General features: G+C 45.5%; 2 protein-coding genes across 5 annotated transcripts in view; one reads left to right on the forward strand and one right to left on the reverse strand.

Moving 5' to 3' along the window:
- LOC112561354 (phthiocerol/phenolphthiocerol synthesis polyketide synthase type I PpsD-like) overlaps nucleotides 1-21,989 on the forward strand; it is a 45,252-nt gene that overhangs the window by 677 nt on the left and 22,586 nt on the right. The window lies entirely within an intron of this gene.
- Nucleotides 2,829-17,536, reverse strand: LOC112561357 (alpha-1,6-mannosyl-glycoprotein 2-beta-N-acetylglucosaminyltransferase-like). Of its 4 annotated transcripts, XM_025233789.1 has the most exons (3): nucleotides 17,520-17,536; nucleotides 17,269-17,375; nucleotides 2,829-5,591 (listed from the first exon to the last, which is right to left on the reverse strand). In XM_025233789.1, exon 3 carries the CDS (start codon nucleotides 5,332-5,334, stop codon nucleotides 3,961-3,963), a length of 1,374 nt encoding a protein of 457 aa, XP_025089574.1. In that variant the 5' UTR covers nucleotides 5,335-5,591; nucleotides 17,269-17,375; nucleotides 17,520-17,536; the 3' UTR covers nucleotides 2,829-3,960. The 4 variants fall into 4 exon arrangements, with proteins under 4 accessions (XP_025089574.1, XP_025089573.1, XP_025089576.1 ...); XM_025233788.1 differs by lacking the exons at nucleotides 17,269-17,375; nucleotides 17,520-17,536 and adding an exon at nucleotides 11,212-11,714; XM_025233791.1 differs by lacking the exons at nucleotides 17,269-17,375; nucleotides 17,520-17,536 and adding an exon at nucleotides 7,603-7,750.

A 21,989-nucleotide genomic window follows, 5' to 3' on the forward strand; every position in this document is an offset into this window, starting at 1 on the left:
TATCAACATTTCTAACATGCTAATCACTAAAAAGTTAATTGTCTCACGTGTGTCACACATGAATTATAGACTTTATTAAAAATAAATAAAGGTAGAAAGCAGTGCAAAAAATATTCGCTAAAGTGCATAGGCAAAGATTGTATATAAATAATTATTATTTGGGGTATCGGTGATATGGTTCAAGAGAAGTCACTCATGCATTCTTCAAAGAAAGTAATTCTTGGTTGCCTCCCTTGGTTATACTTGGCTGTAAAACACGATCCGGCGATTGCAAATGTTACAGCGAAGAAAATTAAAAAATGAGAACACAAAACAACAACGAAGAATAGTAAAAACAATATTATTTATGAGATTGATGGAAATTAAGAAAATGAAGAAAGTGAAAGAACTTAAAGATAAATATGTCACGGTGCTTGCTGTTGGAGACGGAATAACAACTGTTTGCATGCCACCAAGCACTCATTATCTCTCCATATATTACATAATATTTTAACAGTTACTCTCTTTTCTACGAGTTAAGACATCTATAACGATATTATTCATCAAAAAACTGCCATCTTATGGCATTATTTAAAGAAATATTTGTGGATTATTTCATGTCGCTCTGATGGCCTTCGTGGCTTTGTGGGGTGAAGGCTCGGAGAGCCACTGTTGTTGAGAGAAACGATCAGTTGCAATGCTTGAGCCACTGGCCACTAAACCGAGACCAGTGATCATAACATTCTTCAGATGGTCTGATAAGATAAAGTTTTTACAAAATCGTGAGATTAGAGATGCAATGTGCAGCGATGGATTGACTTGAAGGCTGACCTTGTCAAGCAGCAGATGTTAAAACTTCCCCACTGCAGACATGATGGAAAGGCCGGTTACTTCCGGAAGGGTAAGCTCTACATCGGCGATAATACGAGAGTCAACGAAGGCTCAGTTTTGTCGATGACAACCGTCCTCGGCAACCCCGCCACCAGTACTATATACATCGAGAGCCAGATTCACGACAGAGGTGAGATTGCATATGATTGATTCCTTCGTCCTCTCTTCTTTCTGTACATTTCAATCGTTACCACCAGACTGCTCCGATTTGAACCTACCTGTTCGCCCTGGCCCTCCCACCTCACGAAACACTGGAGGTCACGTGACCCAGCAAGCGCCGCTTCTCGTCCTTCATTGTCCTGCACCATCGGTTGTTGGTGTTGTGGTGTGACACCAGACTATCAGAACCAGTGATACCTTGGCTGTTGTAGCATCAACTTGTGCAATCGGTGACTTCAATATGTCATCTGCTACCAATAATTCTTCGACTACACCATCAACCGAGGCTGATGCAGTTAACAGAGCTGATGAAACCTACCTGCCCGAGTCTTCAACAACGATCGTTAACTTGGGAAAATATTCCATGGAGTTTCTCGCTACAAAGCCGATGTTGATGTTCGCGAGCAGTCGTGTGTAAGAAAGAATGGTTTGATAATGAATAAGAGCAAGAGTGCCGAAGTGAAGAAAGCCTGAAGACTTTTCTGAAATTCTAGGTGTACTGAAGACAGTGTATGTGTATGACAGTGTATGTATATATAAGCTTCTGTGGATAAAAGGAGATCATGTAACACACTGCTTAAAGCTAATAGGGGGAAAACCCCACAAAGATAAGACTCTAGATAAGAGGTTCTCAGAAACTCACAAATAGTTTGGCAGAAATTAAGCAAGTGTCCAGGAAAAGAGCGAACAGAGCACAGACTTCCAATGGTTTGAACACTTCCGTCAGATTTATCAGACACTAATGGCGAGGTAGAGGATTTACCTATCTGTAGCAATAAAGATGACGAACTCGACGAAGAATTAAAGTATTCCGTGGTTATAGACTTTGTTAAACATAAAATAACAAAGCTCGGTGTCTAAATGGCCTTATTCCAGACATTTTAGATGGCTTCCCGAAGTTAATGCTCTGTTCAGCCATGTAATTTCTCTACTGGACTATAACCGAGGTATAGCCGGAAGCTGTTACACTGTATAAAAAGGAAGCATGCATGCACGAGACAACTTTAGAGGGAAATCCATATTAAACTTATGGAATAAAGTATAAAGTTTCCTGTTAAACAGGCGCTTGACTGGGTGGGTCGAAGACAGTCTCTGACATAAAACCCAAGCAGCAGTTACAACCGACCATTAACAGCAGACGAGAGTTTTATTCTGGTTGTCATGGCCCAACGCTGCCTGACACGAAATGTTATAGGCTGCATTAATAGATTTTCTTCAAACATTTGACCTATTATCTCCGCCAAAAGTATGGCATGTTTTTAGTGTTGGAGGAAAGATGATTATTTGTTTGTGTTTTGTCCGTGCGTGCGTGCGCGCGTGCGCCACGTGACCAGTTCCATTATCATGTATCTTGGTAAAGAAGTGAGCGTGGCTCAGTCTGCCAGGCTGAATGACTAAAGTAACGGAAAGCTGGTTATTAGCTGCAATAATTCATCACCATCTTGACCCTGATAAAGATTAGTCCTGTGAAAGAAAGTTCACATACGAAGGTCTTCACAATGACACTATGTCCTCCAAAATGTTTTACTAGACTTTTGGAGAAATTCAGAACCTCCAGAACCTGCTTTTCTTCCTTTCTGCTGCATGTGTACATGTGGCTGGCTAACCCTAAAGGCCTTAAGATGGGGATATACCCATTCTGTAAAGACAGGAGATAACAGTTGATGTTACATAACAATGTATGTTACTTTTCATTTCATAAACACGTTGACTGTTTAATTTAAAGGATTTAAATCTTAAATCTCTCTCTCTCTCACCCTTACACACAAAGTCTCATTAAAAATAACAAGACATGGGAAGTTGTTGTGCTAATGCTTTAAGGCACAGAATATCAGCCTGACATGTCCTTTAACAAGCAAGATAAACATTACAGATTCTCTAAAAGTAGGTTTAAGCGCGAAAAGTCTGATACTTACAGTAGTGTTTCTGTCACCAACTTATACTTCTCAAAAAGATGTTGATTGAATGTGAAATTAAAAAGAAATGAGTGGGAGGGAGAAAGTGAAATCCCTACACGTGCCAGCGAATGCATATGTTGCCAGTTATATCAGAATGAGGTTAACGTATGATGGATGCATGCCGGGAAGAGTTGATTACATGTGCATATGGTGATCGTCTTGTGAACCACACTCACTCTAGGACACTTTCTTTCCTCTTCCTCGGTGCCGAAAAAAAAATGCCTGATATACTCCATGGAATATTCATGGTGAATATTTTAGTGATCAGTGTAAGACAATCACTTCTTCTCTGTCTTCTTCTTATTATTAAATGACCCTAGTTGGAAAACATGAATTCGAAGAGCGTGCACCCCGTAAGAAAAATTTAGGTATGCACGCATACACAGACGCACACACGCATACACAGACGCACACATGCATGTATTACTACAATCCCAAGGGGTCAACATAACGATGACCTACACAACAGTAAATACCTTATTTACAAACGCTGGTTCGTTCTCAATCACTCATTCGACAAAATGTGCCAGAGAAGGCTTTGCTTGGTTTTTAAATGCTGCTTTCTTCCCTGCGACTACACTAACGGGAAAAAAAAAACCGTGAACGCATCTGTTATCAAATCCATCAGCTGTTCTGTCTCATGCATCAGTTTGCTGTCACGTGATTCTAACAGGTATCGTCTTCCTCAAGTGGCCTTCACAGCATCTCACAAGATTGCAAGATGAACATTTCACCAGCAGTCTCGAAGCTTGTTTTTTTTTCGTGCAATAAAGATGATGGCTTTGTGTTACCTGGCGGCAAAGGCTCCACACTCAGGTCTCGTCAGGTATTCGTGTTTGCTTGTGTCTGAAGTAAGGCGAAACTTTAAACTTTTCGTCACAGATAGCTTAATATTAACCGATTCTCGTTAGGAATTAAATAAGGCCTTTCTTCCAGTTTGTTAAATAATCGTTCCTTATTCTGTTCATTATATTTACACTGTATTGTTAGCAGTGACTAGGGAGTGAATTTGTAGCAAATCGACGTGCGAATCATCGTGAAACAGTTTTTCACACAGCGCCAGGTCCCGAGGATCGCTCCACCCGCCCCAAGGGGTATAACGATCGAGGGTTTTCTCCAAAGGCAGATCAACGACAGTAATATTTTCGGGAAACAGTTCTTCCATTCTGAGCGAGGCCTCGATCTTCTGCTGAACCTGCTTCAGGGTGCAAGTTGTGGCCTCCTGGTTGACTACGTGCGTGCCCCGGCAGACCCCCGTGTGATGAACTCTGCCGAGCTGTGGTTGCAGAACTTTCAGGAATCGGTTCTCAAAACACGTGTGCGCCGTGTGCAAGAGCGACCAGTCCCAGTTGTAGTCATCCACCCGACAGAAGGTGGTGGCGCAGCCTCGCAGCTGCTGCCAGATGTAGGAACTGAACGACAGCCCCACACACGACCCGGTCCTCCAGGCCTTCTTCCACATAGTCGCTGACCTCTTCCTGTTGCCCCCCAGCAGATGCGCTTCCGGAGGCAACCAGAAGGGCGTTGCTAGCACCACGATGCAGTCCGGGCAGTCCCTGCTCATCAGCACCGCGGACTTCCGAAGCACGTGCACCGTGTCCTCCACGACGTAGCAATCGTCGTCCAGCTGCACGACCACGCCTTTGAACTGCCGCAACATTCGAACGTTCTCGAACGCGAAACGCAACATCCAAATCCAGTGGTGCTTCATTTGAGTCACCTGACTCTCGCGGTAGTGTCCGTGACCATCCGGGTAGTTGGCGTTGTTGCACCCCTTGACCTGCGCGGCTGTTAATGTGTCGTCCCTCGAGCAGTCGTTGGGATGCGTACCCGGGAAGACGTGTGGGTACAGCTGCGTAGAAAAGGGAAAGAAGATTTGGAGCACGGGGGCAAAGGTTATCTTGGAAATATACTGATTAAAAGTTTCGTTGATGACGTCATGACTAAAGAGCAGCAGACACGTGTGGATGCCCTTGACCTTTTCCAGAGTGTTCACGAGCAGCTGCAGTTCTTCGTAACGGGTATGCACCTGGATGACGAAGACGATGCCCGTGTTGCTGTTGTCGAACACAAACTTGTCTGCGTTCTGGACTGGCTGGATCTCGTTGTAACGGGCGATATACCGCTTAATGTCGTGCAGGCTCATGGAGGAGAAGCTCATGTCGACCAGCGGTGTCACAGTGGGCATCACCCTCTCCCCGAGCGCTTCAGGTCCACCCTGCAGGCCCAGCATTTTCCTAATGTATCGTTCTTCTCGTTCACCTGTGACCAACAGGTAAACTAACGCTGCCATCAAGAAGGTCATGACCAGCAAGGGAACATGTCGCTTTTTTATACAAAACCGCATGATTGGAACTTTCTGCTAATCTCTGAAGCAACTTCTCAGAGAGCATAAATTATTTAAATATTCCCTGGCGATGGTTACTTTGTGATGAATCTCGTGTCAGAGTAATTTTGCGCCATATAACCGCCACCTCGTCATCTTGAAACCATTAGGTGAAGACGAGGATATCTGCCGAGGGTCTAAAAGACGTGAGTAAGTATTCAGCACGCTTCCTTCCTCCACAGACGACCCTGAGGAGTTGGCGAGCTTCAGTCGAGCACCTGAAACAAGGCAACAATAAGTAGATAAACACAAACTTGCCAATGATGACGCGATGACATTGATGTTAGCAGAAAGCCCTCGTCAACAAAACGTTACCTGAGTTTTTCCCTGTTTCCGTTTCCAGTTTTACTGTCATTTGATTGCTCAATTACCGGCAGGTTCGAAAGTTCAGCCATCGAGTTGGGCAAAGGACAAAGACAGCAAAAGTTAATTACAGTCCACGCACATCTCTTTTATTTTACGAACGCACTCACAAAACACACACACGCACGCAGCACACTAACACACACACACAGGTCTCCCTCTTTCTCACCCTCTTTCTCTCCTTCCTCCCAACCACTTAGCAGCTTGGAAATCTTTCTCAGTGGGATTGATGTCAATATAACACAGTGCAGTCTTTGCACACATGAACAGAAACTTGCGCGTTTCTACCTCCGTCTCGCGAACTATATTTCCGTCTTTACCTACTACAGTGTTTCTATATTCATGAAGTCAACTTAGGTTTGAAAGACACCATCACTTAGCAGATCGAGTTGCCAGGCAACATTGTGCAACCAGAGACACCAGTCAAAGAGGTCCATAAATACCACATACAGTTCTCATCGATAGGCCTGTGAGGCTACGCGTGAAATAAAAATAATTCAAATATTTTAAAGAAACGTTTACAATTACAAAATAGTTTTAAGATGTAAAATTTTACTAAAAATATGCAAATTAAAATATATTAGCTGCAGGAGAGAAAGAGAGAGCGGATTTGAATGTTCACTGGTAGAATAATATAGTAAACAAAAGGAGGGAGCAGTAAAAGAGAGAAATACGAGAAAGAAATAAGTTATCTCAAGATGGCGCGAACATACAAGATCAAGGACATGGAAATGGTGACAGTGTAAACAAGTAAAACTCCGCTGCAGACTGACATCTTACCCACACATGTGGCTCAACATCGGAATATGTAAACTTAGGTTCAAGAGGTGCCTTATAAATACAAGGTGGATACTGTTCCAGTGGTGACGGTGATCAGCTGGTACAATAGCCTATCAGGACTGGAAAACAAACTCTCATTGGGCGCCTTATCTCCCGGATATCTCGCCGTCCTCGAGAAGAACTTACATGTTATCTACGAAAAACAATCGAGGTCAGTCTGTGGCCTTGTCTGTTTATTATTCCAACAGCTCGAATGGAATCTGGGTTGCATGAATGTTCGCAGTTGTCCTTCTATCCATAAAAACTCACTCTAAAAGATACGGGCACTGTTACGTATGGAAGAAAAAGCAGGATCCTTCATGCAACGCAGTCCTTGAGGTTTGCCTGAAACCCTGACATTCAGAGGAACGCTGAACATAATAACAAGATTGCGAAATTGAGCCTCCCTTTCTAATTCCAGTCCCCCCTTCTCTCTCTCTTCATCACGCACACACACTCTTCGTCGCATGCACACTCATCCACGAAACAACTTGAACGATATTTCTTGCTCAGCTGACTTTTTAGCCTTATTAACAGAGTTGTTTATCCTACATCATTCCGCAACAAATGTCTTTGTAGAGAAAATTTACAAGAGGTGATAAAGCGCATTCTTGCACAGTGAGAGCGCCAGTCACTTGTGTACTCAGCATAAGCAGCCGCCATATCGCTCGTCTAAAGAAGTTCCCGGATGCCAAGTGCGCGTTCTGGAACTCGCCATTCCGCCCTCGCAAGGCCTCGCCAGGTCACGTGAATGCTTGTGTTTACGCTCCATGCTTCCTACGTGGCAACAAGATTCGCAGCATGACGAAAGCCTATTCCAAAAGTATCATTACAAGGCTAGGATGTAAAGCTACAGACTGAATGCTCAGCGGTATCGCAGAACCAGAGGAGGGACCGGGATTCTTGTCCAACGACAAACGAGCTGGCACGTACAGCTACAACGACAGGCAGAACCGTTGTGACATGCAGTCTAACGATTAATTAAAACCACAAGGACCAGGGTTTGCTGAAAAAAAAATAGGTCGATGGTATCAGAAATGGACCTACTTTCCACCGGGCATGGCTCCAAGAGGTCAAGCGACAGCGAGGCTCCGCGAAGCAGCTGCTTTTGTTTCGGCGCACAGAACTTGGCCAGCATTGGCCGCGCAACCTGCCTGCCTGCGCCAGCGGTTAAAAATAGCCAGCTGCGCATCGATTTTCGTTAACTCGATTCTGATTGGCCAATCTATTCTTGCTTGCAGACGACAGGAGATCAAGATTTAATGATTTCAGGCTTCCGCGCTGGCACCAGCACCCACAGGGTGCACCACGTGCTACACCAGTACAGCAGCGTCACACGCAGCGACCATGAGGGGAGGAATTCTCCCTCCCATTCCCCCCGAACATTGGAGGCAGCCAGCTAGCTCGGCCACACCAACATGGCGGTGAGCAGGCGATGCTCACTTAACCCGTCAGCGCCTACCGCTCGGCTTACAAGGGGCTGTAACTAGAAACATTTCCTTTGAAAGTTTTAGTATATAGGAAAAGTCTTATACTATTGTATTATACAATATGACGTGTTATATACCTATTCTACTATGCAACATTATGGCAACGAAAGGTTGCAGGAAAGGTTGTATTGGAAAGGTTATGCCCTCGTGTGGTAGGTAACCGCGTTGTTCTTTCTCTACAGGTAGCACCTGTGTGCAGGACCAGGTGTTTTGCGGTGATATAATCTTAGCTGCTGCCTCTGCAAAATACTTTACTCCTCCTGTGGGTAAACTCAGATTGTGTGAGTGTGGAGTGAGGCAGTCGCAACACTCGCTCTCCCACAGACACACTCGCAATCACACAGACGGACGTCCACGCACCCGACTCGAGCAACCAAGCCAATCACTCCTCAGTGGACACAACACGTGCACGAGGGGACACCACAGCACATAAGTTTATTGGCGGTCCCAAAGTACGACTCGCCAACTTAAAAGAGAAAGGAAAATAAACAAACATGACATCAAAATACAAAGTAAACGGAGGAGAGCCCTCCACTGATGACCAAGCATTAGCTAGCATACACAGGCATGTAGACACGCTCTCCAGACAAACTACTGGTGTCCGAGTAATCCAGCGCCACACTGAGTGTTCACTGTGACAACAAAGCTTATCCGCCTGATGCAATGCGGTGCTGACGTCACCACGTCCAGTGACTGCGTCACGCCCTCGCCTACTGCCCTGCCACCTGACGGTTACACAGTCCGTCCTCGTGACGACTGGTCGACAGTCCACCGACCATTCCACACAGGTTTGGCCCCTCTATGTGGTCAGCAGCACTCTGTCCTCAGTTGGACGACTGACGGCAGTCTGTCCACACTTCGACAGTTAATGTCGCCCCGGCCACCTCTGAGCCTGGACAAAGCGATGCACAGTGGTTCATGGTTCAGTGGTTCACAGTGGTTAAGACCTAGGTTGAGGTACCGAACCCACAAGTTTCATCTGCACATTCACCGAACCCTTCTTTAATGTCATCACGAATTGCGGGTGTCTTGACCTCCATGGCGGAGGCTCCGCCGAACCCCTGAGACCGACTCACCGAACCCCTAGGGTTCGATCGAACCCCGGTTAAGAACCACTGGTGTTCAATCCCGAGTTTACAATTTTCACCTGTTGCTGTGTGAGGTAGTGTCTGTAGGTGTGTATGTCAAGAACGGAATGAGGGTATGTCTCCATATTTTAGAGAAGTATTGTACCGAGTTTTACTCACTCATTACAAAAATTGCCGGCCACTAATCCTGTGAAGTACAAGTTACAGCAGGATATCCTCGACACAAGCCTGGACATCGCTTTCAACAGGAAGTACCAGAGAGTGCACGGTCGGCAAGCTTGCTGGGCGGACCGAGCTGATAAAGAACTGTTGTCAGTGAAAACTATTTCAGTGATGAGTTGGAGTGTGGAGTGCGAACATTGCCCGTCCGTTGTCATTCGGTGTCAAACACACGCGCGCGCACACACACACCTACACACAGACGCACACCACGCGCACACACACACCTACACATAGACATATTTGCATTCGTGTGTTTGCTTGTGTGTAATGCATGCGTGTGAGTGCCTTTATGTGTGCGTCTGTATGTGCGGTAGGAGTGCGCATGCATGTCCCTTCCCGTTAGTTTGTCGATTGTGCCAAAGCCGCTTTCTTATAAAATCTCTCGCTGCCTCATCCTGCTTTTGATGAGCAATATCCTGTCTTTAGCTCCTCTCTCACTCAGTACACCCACCCTATCCCCCCAACACTCTCTCTCTCACTCAACACACACTCACACATGCACGTGCTACACCAAACATTAACTTCCTGTGTTTCAAGAACACTCACACTCGGCCTCCCTGTTGGAGTGTCATACACACACCTCTGTATACTGATCGTGTGGCCGCCATGGATGTTTTTTAACTGCAATATCGAGGGCCTGCCGCCTTCAAACCACATCAGAGAGGCTGCAGCTCGGGTGAGTTGCTCCCTCGAGGGCCATTTCACCTCCCCAATCGGGTGATTTTGTATTCATAGAGCAGTGGCCTGACCGTTTCTAGTGTGGGGGGCACTAGCGCAGACAACTCCTCCATTGCTAAACAAGCTGAGAGAGACGATGGACCCTTTTGGGGTATCTTTTATTGTCCATTTCTTCTCACTGTTTAAGAACAGAGAGAAACATTGGGAGGAGAAAGAGAGGGACGGAGACAGGGAAAAACAGAGATAGGACAGATTGAGAAATAGAGAGAGAGAGACAGTAAGACATACAGGTGAGGGAAGTGTATCCAAGGCATGAACTAAGTCAAGATACATAAGAACTTTGCATCATTTATGTGTATCAAATTATGTATACGGAAATTTTTTATTTATCAAATTATGTATACGGAATTTTTTATGCATCAAGTTCTGCAGACTAACGAAGCATCCTGCTGTACCTGGCTGTCTGCAGCACACCTGAATAACAAACACTCATTCTTGTCTTCTCATCGCTCCGCTATTTCTCTCCCCCTGTCTTCTCTGCGGTTCTCTCCCCTCCCTTCATTGCCTTAGGGGCACGGCGCGTGCTGACAGAAAAAGGCGAATGTTTACTGCGGAAAAATTAAACACCAAGGGCGCATTCCACGACATTTGCAAGTGCCGACTCCAGACACGTGTGGGCCAGACCCCTTGCACGAGACACGTGCCCATGCCGCACAGCACACCCGTCATCGGCCTTGACATCCGAGGTCAGGCTGATCTCACCCTCACCAGCAAAGGCGACCGTTGTTTGTTGTGTGTATACTGAGCGCGTGCTCTTCACGAGGAACAAAAAAAAAAAAAACCACTTGTGATAAGTGTACGCTGGCCACGACGCTCGGTCCTTACGAGGCACGACTACAAAGTTTTCTACAAACTTCTGTTGCTAGGCAACCGAGTTTGGTTTACAAAGTCCCGTCACCCTCCTATCATCGTCACTTCGATGATCTGTCCTCCGAACTATCCACTGACCCACTCTGACCATTTATTGACCTATCTCTGGTTGAGCGGACTGGTCGAACAAGTTGTATGTGTGCCCAGACCTAAGACAGGAAATCAGCATCCAAGGAACAGTATATAATAAACAACAACAACAGCAAACAACTGGAAAGGTGACTAATGATTGTTCAAAATCTACTCACAAAACGACGTGTGCTGCTCAAAGCACTTCACAAACCGCTCGACATCCACCTCATCGTCTGCGCCTTTCGCTAACAAGAGAGGGTCCTTGCCTCTGGTGATGTCCCGCGCGCTGGGAGGGTTAGGGTCACATGACGGAGGAGCTGCTTTGCCTCCTCGTCTGCCGACCGCTGCTTTGGCAGTGTGTTTGGGCCCAAACTGTGATAAATGGCCAGAAGATGCCAAGCACTGGGTCCGTGATGCCGAGAAAAGCCTCAAGTGGCGGAGAGGCCCCGACTTCCGAGAAGGCGACGTGTGAGCCGCGGCAACGAGTTGGCCGAGAGTTGGCCGAGTCACGCGGCGGGGCTGGTAGTCACCTCACACAGATGTGTTCTCCTCTCAGAGGCTCAATATTTACTCCTCAGCTGCTGGTGCAGGCTGAGTGCACACACTGACAAACTGTTAAAGGCAATCATCAACTTTTCCTCTTCTGTCACGTGACGAGATGTTTGATCACAGTCCGTTGGAAAAACTTGCTGTCGCTTTCTGATGCAAGTATTGTTGAAACAAATGTCTTTCGTTGTTTACATGGACGTATGAATGTACGTGTCACAGTGATGTGAAAGAGAAAGATGAGAGATAGATAAATGGAGAGACTGTGTGTGAGAGACTGCCTATGGTGTACTTGTCTGTGCGTGTGTGCGTGTTTATGTGTGTGTGCGTGTTCGTGTGTGCGTGTGTTCAAGAGAGAGAGAGGGGGTGGGGGAGAGACAGGTTAACTGTGTATGCATGTGTAAATATTTTATGAGTAGGTAAAATTTCCTGGTTTTTATTTTATTTTATTGCCTATAAGCCAGGGGGCGTCGTTAGCCATGAAATCAGATATGACACATCACAAGAGAGAGAAAGAGGAGCGGGGAGAAAAGCAAGTTATATTTTGCTTGTAAATCCACTGAAAACCGGACATGGGTGTGTAAAAATCGTTTTTAGTATTATAGAAAAATTACTCGAGACATAATGATAGAGTATAGTAAATATACATTAAAGGCAAAGTGAGAGAGAGAGGGAAAGACTGGAATGTTACCCCCAGCTTAGCCACAGCTATATACAGCAAACCCTTGTCTTTGTTAAGAGGTGGCACACAGAAAATAGTGCTCGAGGCTAAATGCGAACCAGTCACACTTGATTCTCACGGCATCGGTAAATCGGTGGATCGTCGCGAGAGGACAGGAGGGGAAGATGTTTTATGCCGAGTCAGCAACTAAAGCTGTATCACCACACAGAAGCCAGCCGTGTAAACACGTGCAACATGCAGAGAAAAAAACACCGTGCCTGATACGAGCTGCGAGAGAAATGAAAACTAGAGAGCGGCGGAGAGAGCGAGGGAGGGAGGGAGGAGGGGCGAGAGACAGATGGGGGAAGGAAATTTGTGTTTTACGCCGAGCCAGCAACTAAGGTTATATCACAGGCAGCCAGCCCTGTAAACATGCCACACGCAGAGAAAGAACAGCGTGCGCGAGGCGAGAGCTGAACCCGACAGCCAACCCTGACTGTATTGGTTATCAGGCGCTAACCGTTGCTCCACCGGATAGCCCGAGAGAGACACAGAGGGGCAACACCAACTAATCGTCACTAGGAACTTATATATTATATATGATGCACAACACAGGCCATGAGGATGCATAAGGGTCGACAACCACACGATAAACACATCCGGAAATATCGCATGTCTGACGGAACTGCCGACGCCATCAGGCAAACCGGAACTTGGCCGCCAAGCACCTCCCCCAGCCCCCACATTCTGACTGGCAAAGATGTGCCTCAGTGACCTCCATTGAAGTCGAGCCACTTGCTCCTACCAACTATTTCTCTCTTTATGAGGGTCATCAAACGCTGCTCGCAAGTTTATTGAACACTTGTTGTGATGCCCTCACTGCCCTCACTGCCCTCGCCAAGGGAACAATGAGTGTTGCCATGTCAAACTGCGAGACCGGCCTGCAGCGACTTTTACTCCTACTGCTGAAGTGTAGAATAGAGGAAACAAGTAGAACAAGCAAGTCTTTCATTTATTTTTAATTGTGAATAAATTAAGACTATTCACAATTGTTAAAAAAATAAGTAAACCTTAAAGTCCAACCCAGCCCCACATCCTCGCCTCATCTCCTCTCACTGCTCCCAGCACCCACTGGTAATTCAAGGGTAGTGTGGCTATTAGTCCACTTTGTCAACAACAAGCAGGTGCTGACTATTGACAAGGGTTTATGGACTTATGGTATGTTTATAGACAACCGATAATGTAACACCAGCTTTCTCCGGTCGTTGTTATGCATGAGATGGTGCGAGGAGACAGGTGCACCGGGAAGCCCTCACAACTGTCTACCGGTCTAGTGCGACACCTGTCACTCGTGCATTCTGTTCCGCAGATTTCCATGATGAAAAATAACAGTAACTACAATGTATAAGGTCATAAGGACAATGCATTCTGGGATTAAGATGTCTAGAGTAGGTTGTGAGCGCATTATATATGGAGGTAGGGGACCCCCGAGTGGGATTTTTAATAACCCTGCCGTGACATGAACAACTTATTTACTCTTTATTTTTATACGTGTCCCGCATTAACCTTTATTTAATTATACTTATAAAATGTTCTTTCAAAAAAAGCATAAAAAACCCGCAAACGATTTGTTTGTCAGACATAGGAAGACCAGCACAACTGCGACATGTGCCAAGGACTGTAGTGATGGCAACACATGAATCTGACATAACTAGCTATCAATGAATATTATACTGTATATAAAAATTAACAAACAGTACTGTCAAAATTATATGATCAGTTTTACGTGTAAAAATATAGACTTTTTTATATAAAGAAGAGTATCACAATTTTATTGGTTAGCTACTGTTGAAATAAAAATATTTGACGATAAAAATTGATTGTATAATGTAGGTTTAAAAACAAAAACCTGATTTGAGTAATGTTTCACAACAAAATAAAATAAAATTTAAAAGAATGTGATCCTCCAGGGACCCGAGCTTTGTGGAGGACGTTGACGACGTGGGCTTGGTGTGGAGGGGTCAGCAAGGTCATCATCACACCTACACCTGCTGGCAGTGACTGATGCTGGACACCACGTGACCCACCAACGAGAACATACGGTAGTTTGATTGTCGCTGTGCTACAGACAGCTTCTCCTCTGCATGTTGCCACCAGGAGTGATTCACATGCTTTCAAAATGTCAGTGCTGACTACTTAATCACTGGCCTGGGCGCCAGTGCAACTGTCCACAAGTAAATGTCTTGATGGCCTGACATCTACTACACTGACATCTACTACACATGCTGCTCTGTGGGCCTTGGACATTTACAGCCGTCCATGGCAGCCATCCCTTGTCCGTCTATGTTTTATGTTGATGTGACAAGAAGGTTTTGTTTGTTTATTCTAATGTTCGTGTGTGTGTCGGGGTAGAGAGAGTTTGGATTAAACAAAAACACAAAAATACCTCACAGACTGCATATTTACTACCATATAATATCCTCTGCCTAGCACAACCTCCATGTTGCTAAAACATTCTTTGTCCAATCGTCATCATCCTACCAATTATTGTCTGAAGCTGCCTCCTCCTCACCTCCTCCTCCTCCTCCGCCTGGTTATCGACACAGTCCGTGACCTGAAGGCGGTTCGATTTACCTTGATATTGCAGTTAAAAACTCGGCAAACGAAAGAAAAAGAAAACAAAATCCGAAGAAAAATCACCGATAAACAAAGAATAATCTTCGTGAAATCAGTGTCGTAGAGAGTGCTCCTATTGGTGACTATACAAATGTAACAAAGGGTGTGATGGTGGAGTGTGTGGTGCCAGGTATGGGGCGATGTGTTTTACCTTGCAGGGCACAGAAACGACTTTTGATCTTTCAGAAATACCCGCTTAGCTTGTGCACACCCCACATACTCACCCCACACGTACATTCTCCAGTCTCTGCCATGTTGAATGGCTATCTTGAGTGACTAACAATGGCTGTATATGTCCACAGCAAGCCAGTGCTCAGTGTGTGGCATACACAGTTGAATGGCTGATACAAACCTCGGACTTTTATCTCTGGACTGCTGGCTGGCTGGCTGCCGAGACTAACCTTTAGCCTCTCGCGAGCTTGTAGGCCGTCAGGTCTTGGCAAACCATTTAGGAGAGTAACATCCGGAACCGCCATAAAAAAATTTCATTGACCTGCAATAAATTTGTTACTGAGCTGCTTTTAATTTCATTTCTTTTTCTTTCCCTCTCTTCTCTCTTTTGCAAGTCTTTGTTTTTTTCCCCCACGACTTGTATCCAATAAACTGAAAACACATCAGACCATAGCTCGATATTTTCTGAACGAGAATTCTCATCATCTGTTCTTCTTCTCGATGTTAATAGTTAAACCGGAAACAAGTTTGTGCTTTGGTCTCGTTCTAGAATCTAGCGCGGGGGAAATTTTGTCTGCAAACAGTCCACAGAGACATACGAACCTACAGGTTCCTACTTACCTGACTGCTCTACAATAAGACTTGTTTGGTCGCATGAATAGTGTTTCCAACACTAGGCGGCCAGACATTGTCAGTACAGCAGGTCTGGATTGATTGCCACAACTCCTTTCACTCACGAGTTTTGTTTATCAATGTTTGTGCTTTGAGGACAGACAATGTTCCTTGGTAACCAGAGCGCTCGATACAATTCTGGAAATTCTAGACAACTGTGTTCGTGTTCGGGCCGTTAAGACCAATGATATCTGCTCGAGGGTGAGCTGTCTTATGTTTGATGTCCCTGTGAGCGAGGCAGTGCTATCACCCAGTCAGAGGTGTGGTGTATGAGGACACGCAGTTGAATGTTGCACAAAATGGAGATTAAGTCCACCATTCAGACATCGACTCGCACATGAGCCCTGCATGAAGACAGTTTAACGATGTCACAGGAAACCATCCTTAGGAGCTAATGATGCTGCTTTCGCAAGTCGGAAATCAACAACAGAATTAATTTGTAATTTGTATGAATCATGAGCAATCATCTACACATGATCCTCTTATCATCCAGATGGGAGAGACAGTGCGTGTGTGTGTGTGTGTGTGTTAGTGTGCGTGTTAGTGTGTCTGTTAGTGTGTATACGCGCGCTAGTATGCTTGTGTGCTGGGGAGGGAGGAGGCGGGGGTTGAGTCTGTGTCAGTTGGTGTATCTGAGATGGAGAGTGTGTTTCTGTGTCTGTCTGCTTCTTTAATGGACTCGTGTTTGTATTTACATGCGATTGACACGTGGCTGAGGTTGACTTACAGGTGGGTTTGTCTGTATCACCACCCGCCATCATTCCCCTGCAGGTCAAGCCACCCTGAATCTTATTTTGCGCCGTAGATGACCTGACCCTCTAAATAACAACATCAGCTTTAGATGAAGCTGTCCCCCATCCCAGTACATGTATCACCAAAGCTCTGTCACACTCATGCTGCTGTACATCACCGTTCTGGGTTTAGTAGGTTTGTTTGATTATTCAGATCGGTATCATTGTGTGGCTACACCTTCGATACTCGATACAGAGGGAGGAAGGACTGATATATAGCAGTACCGTTAGGTGTACTCGACCTGACATAAACAAACACTAGCAGACGATTTATGGGGTGCATCTGTCCTCACACCGCGTCTTGTCGCAATACCCTTATCTTGGAAGCTCGCTAGTTCTGACCTTTGGCTCCTGGGACCAGAATGGCAAATGGCGCCTTTGGGGTATTGCCGTTAGGGAGTTACTTGAGGGAGGGGACAGCAGTCATCTAGGTTCAGGGTTGGATGGTATAAGGCATGAAAGGACCTCCTTCAACGGTATCATATCACATGACCACCCTATAAACAAATTGCTAAATATAGCCACATCCTTAAGATCCATCTGGAGTGAGGAAAAACAATTTTGTTTGTTTTACAGTCTGGAGATGGAGGACATTGCTGGTGACCACAACTTTCACACACACACACACACTTTCTCCTCGCCGCCACCACGACCTACACCACAAAACACAACGGACAAAACACAACGGACAAAATATCAAGTGAAGAACAACGTACCTAGACAATCCTCTGTGCTGCCCCTGTCTGCCTTGCCTGTGAGTTACCTCCCCTCTCACCAAACGGGGTTGTGTGAACTGTGTCGTATCACACTCCTGGATCGGCCTCTGCACACACACACACAGTTGACAAACATTAAAAATATATGGAGCAGGCTCACTGGTCGTAGCGGGCGACGCCTCGCCTCTTAAAGGTCTACCCGAGCACAAAGTGACTGCGACAAGATATTATTTGCACGAATACTGCCTTACCTCCCCCTGGCATCGTGCTACCTGTGTAGAGGGCAGGTAGTCCGGAGGTGATTGAGTTTACGCCTCACCGACCTCACACACCTCCCTCACCACACGGTTACACCTGCATAACAAATGAAAGCACAAAAAAAAAATAATAATAATACAGCGAACAAGGGTGTGACGTCACAAATGTATACAGCTCAACTTTACTGACATATTATGGTCCCACTGGCTACAGATGTAGAAGCCGCCATCCCCACTCTTGATGACGACGGCAGGTCATTGTCTCAAGAACATCTTGTGCGCGAATCACCCGGATGTTGGGATATTGTTTTGCACACAGCCGAGACCAATCATTTCAAACAAAATATATTTGACTGTGGCAGACCTTTAAACTTATCAGGTCGGCGAGCAGCTCGTGCCTGGTGGGTATAGGCGTCTCCGGCTAAAGAGGTCGTGATAACGGGTTAATCAACTTCTTGCCTCAACCTGAGTTAACCGAGCGACCTTTGAGGTCACACTACAAGGACATGAATAGACGACGAGGATGAGACCTGCACTTCCCCCTCCCCGACATTTGATAAGCCCCGCAGGACATAGCAACAGCGATAGTCGGCCCTAGTTCACGGCTATCAGACAGAATGCATGTAGTGGTGTCGGAGTAGACAACCAGGGACACGACAACAGCTAAACTGTAACCTGCTCGGGGGTCAGGCAAGGCGACCACCCCTGTACTCAGTACACCGGGGCACACTGTTACCTGTCACCTGTCATTTCGCCCCACACCTGTCAAACCGTCCCAGCTTTGTCCGTCTCGCCCCAACATCGTAAGCTGAATCATCCCAGGCACTAATCAATTCCCGATGACAGAAGAGGCCATTAACGATAAGGAATAGGAGCGAAATGACCCCGGGTGCTCTATGATAGCGATAAGTACCAGGCCCGGCGTCGCTCACCTGTCGGTGGGTGCACATGCTGTAATAATATTCAATAAAAGGTGAATTTATACAGACCAAACATATCAACAAACAGAGACATAACAACAGACATACAGACACAGAATGTTGCACAACAGCACTGTATCAAAGACATAGAAATAAAGGTGGGCAGGCATGGCGAGGCGGAGTCTACATACGGGTAGAACTACTGGAACCACGAATGTCAGCAGACAGAGGTGTCCAGGTGAGCACAGCTCAGGTGTAGCAACAGGTCAACGGCTCGTGTGTGGTGTGAGGACACATTGCCAGGGAAACATGTCAACACCACACCAGCACACAACAAGTTGACGAGTCCTTGACACACGTGGTTCCAGGATCTGCCACACGTGTCGCTCGCTACAGGTGGCCCCGCAGTGACGTAGGTGGGAGGTGGGGCGGGGTGGATGGGGACAGGGACCCCAGCACAAGGACTGTCCGACTTTCGTCGTCACGCTCTACAAAACTCACTGGTGCAGAAAGGGTTAACAGCTTTGTCTACCTACGTGGTCGCCCAGCGATGGTCGCTAGGAGAGACTGAGTAGTTGTCGCTGGCATTGTCCTGACATGACAAATATCTTCGTATGTGAAGCATCGTGAGGTCTGGGCATCGTTGTGCGTGCGAAAACGAGAATTTTATTCTATTTAGGTCTCAGTCCCTTGACTACACGGAGGGTACACAGTGCTGTACAGTTAATGTTTCAACAGCCGAAAGTTAATAGATAAATATGACATACACATCTGTATAACACCTGTAAGTACAGATTATAAACGTGCAGATTTATGTAACGTGTATGTGTGTTGGTGTGAGTAACAGTGTGTGCTTGTCATTGTGGACTAGTAATAGAAGATTCACTATCCATACCAACATAGGATATTTGAGGAGGGAAACTAACTTACGTACAAGACAGCGAGAAAAGCGACCTCTAGTGAGCAAAGTATTCAAAGGGCAGCAACAGGTGGATAGGTCACGATCGTCACTGCAGGTGATTGTCACGCCACGCGGCTACAGTTACTCGTTGCACCACCCAATCCTCAAATATCCAACAAAGACAACACCAATGTACACACCCACGTACACACCAACGTACACACCAACGTACAACAACGTACACACCAACGTACACAACGTACAACAACGTACACACCAACGTACAGACCAACGAACACACCTACGTACAACAACGTACACACCAACGAACACACCTACGTACAACAACGTACACACCAACGTACAGACCAACGAACACACCAACGTACACCACACCGACACCAGGCTTCCTACCTTTCCCACCTCCACCTCTCACCTGTCCCACCCAACACACACGTGAGTTCCTGCAATGTTGTCTCAACCTGTAAGTGAAAAAAGGAGGAAGATAGTCATGTCGATCAGAGTGCGATGGAGGCGCGTGTTTCAACTTGTCTCGTGTTCCTCCAGAGAGACATTGTCGGCATGTGCTGGGCGTGGCCTGTGACTAGAACCTTCTGGAATGTTGTGCAAGATTCTTTCTTGCTCTAGTTGATAGGAAAAAACAACCTGAGTTTCATGTTAAAGTTTGTAGGAAGTGGAGAAGAGGTGTCCTCGTTGCACTCACTTTGTGCATCTGTGTGGAGAGACAGAAGGGAGAAGACTGCTCCCCCTGTGTGTCTTTACGAAGATATGGGAGGGTACACCTTAAAATAGACATGGGAGTGTACTCATTGAAAAATACATGTCAAAGTGTTTTCGAAGAAATATAGAGGAGTGTCTTTAAGAGATTTCTGGGAGAACATTGATCATACTGGGAAGCAGAGTGGTTCTTGGTGGCGGTGGTCGTGGTGGCGGTGGTGGGGGATGTGGAATCCATACTACGACTAAAGGGAGAAATGAATTGATGTAGGTCTTGGTGAACTGATTGAAAATCTTTTTCAATTCTTTGCATATTAATGTTTTTTTTTCCTAAATTAACCGAGCATGAATGATGTCATGTTCTTAGAAATAAGGGTCGATTGATAAAATTCTCTTTCAATAACAAATTGTATTTTGTTCTTGCTCTTTTCTCTTTCATATGTGTTGTAAGCTTTTCTTTAAAGTTCATTCTTAACCAGGTAAATGTAGTAGAATATATGGCTGTTGTATCATGGCTTTTTTCTGAATTATTGCATGAAAGTAGTAGTGGCTGCACTCTAAGCATGATCATTATGCCAGCTGACATGATGGAGACAAACGGTGTTCACACTGTGATACATTTTATCACAGTGGATGTCAAACACCTACATTTATTTAAAAATGTCGTCCTGGACTGGTGTCTGCTGAATAATAATGAAAAAAAAACAGCATCAGAAAACTTACATAAGTGAAAATGTTTCTTTTGTTGTCCTGTGGTTGTCACAAAACATTTGACAGTTGCGTTTTGCTAAGTACGCCTATCCTCATAAATTTTACCCCGTGAGTGTAAAATAAAAATAAATAAAATAAACCCTCACTGTTTAAGTTTCTGGACAGTTTAAAATCTTCCTTCTAGTTAAATATCGCATTCAGCATTTATTGCTAACTGTATGCAGAACTACATTTTGGAGGTTCGTCACGAGGCTACGAAAAAAAGTCCCCGAAATTAATGCTCCGGAGGAAACAGGGCGACCCATTATTGTGGCCCCCGGCGTCTCACATTTTCTTATAAAAGTTTCTCGTGAGGCACGTGACATGTCGTGACACTTCCTGCTTTGAAAGTATTTTATATTTACACAATGCTAATAAAATATCGCGTTCACTGTCATACCCCAGAGGCCCACTAAAGGTTGACATGACAGAAGAAGACCGCCGAAGAAAAAAGTGCTCAGAAATTGTTGGCTTCTTGTATTACAGATGATTGTTAAAATCTTGTTCCTTTACACTCGATTATTCTCAAGCTCGGCATTTGTAAATTAACCCTCTTCATTTGCTCCAAACAATAGAGGCGAAGGTCGTGCAGTCAACGCTCGGTGTTAACCCCTTACTTACCTTGGGGACAGTCCCCAGCTCCCCCGCGTCTCTTTCCCAACCCTTTAGGGCAGGGGTGGGCAATTAATTTTCCCAAGGGGCCGCATGAGAAATTGGGATGGTTTTAGAGGGCGGGACTAATATAATTAACTCAGTTTTACCCAATACTGTATATATAGTATATACTGGCGGGCGGGCCGGTCAGAGACAGGAGGCGGGACGGATCCGGCCCGCGGGCCGCCCCTTGCCCATGTCTGCTTTAGGGAGTCAGGTACCCATTTCAAAGCCGAGACGACCGCGGGGTACGCTGCCTACGTGGGTATCAAACAGACTTTCTGGGTTCTGATACAAAATTTCTAACCATTGGGCTCTTCACATCGCTTCCTTTGATTTCGAAATATTTTTGAAGAATTATTGAGGCGCCACACGAGTGACTTTCATTTCCTTCTAGAATTAAACACTTTTAATTGAAATAAATTACAAAGGATAAAATATTTTTTCCTTAGGTCTCAGGATTTTTGTTTAATACAAATAACTTTAAATATAAAAGTGCGA

The sequence above is a fragment of the Pomacea canaliculata genome, linkage group LG4 (assembly GCF_003073045.1).
Source record: "Pomacea canaliculata isolate SZHN2017 linkage group LG4, ASM307304v1, whole genome shotgun sequence".
NCBI classification, from domain to species: domain Eukaryota; kingdom Metazoa; phylum Mollusca; class Gastropoda; order Architaenioglossa; family Ampullariidae; genus Pomacea; species Pomacea canaliculata.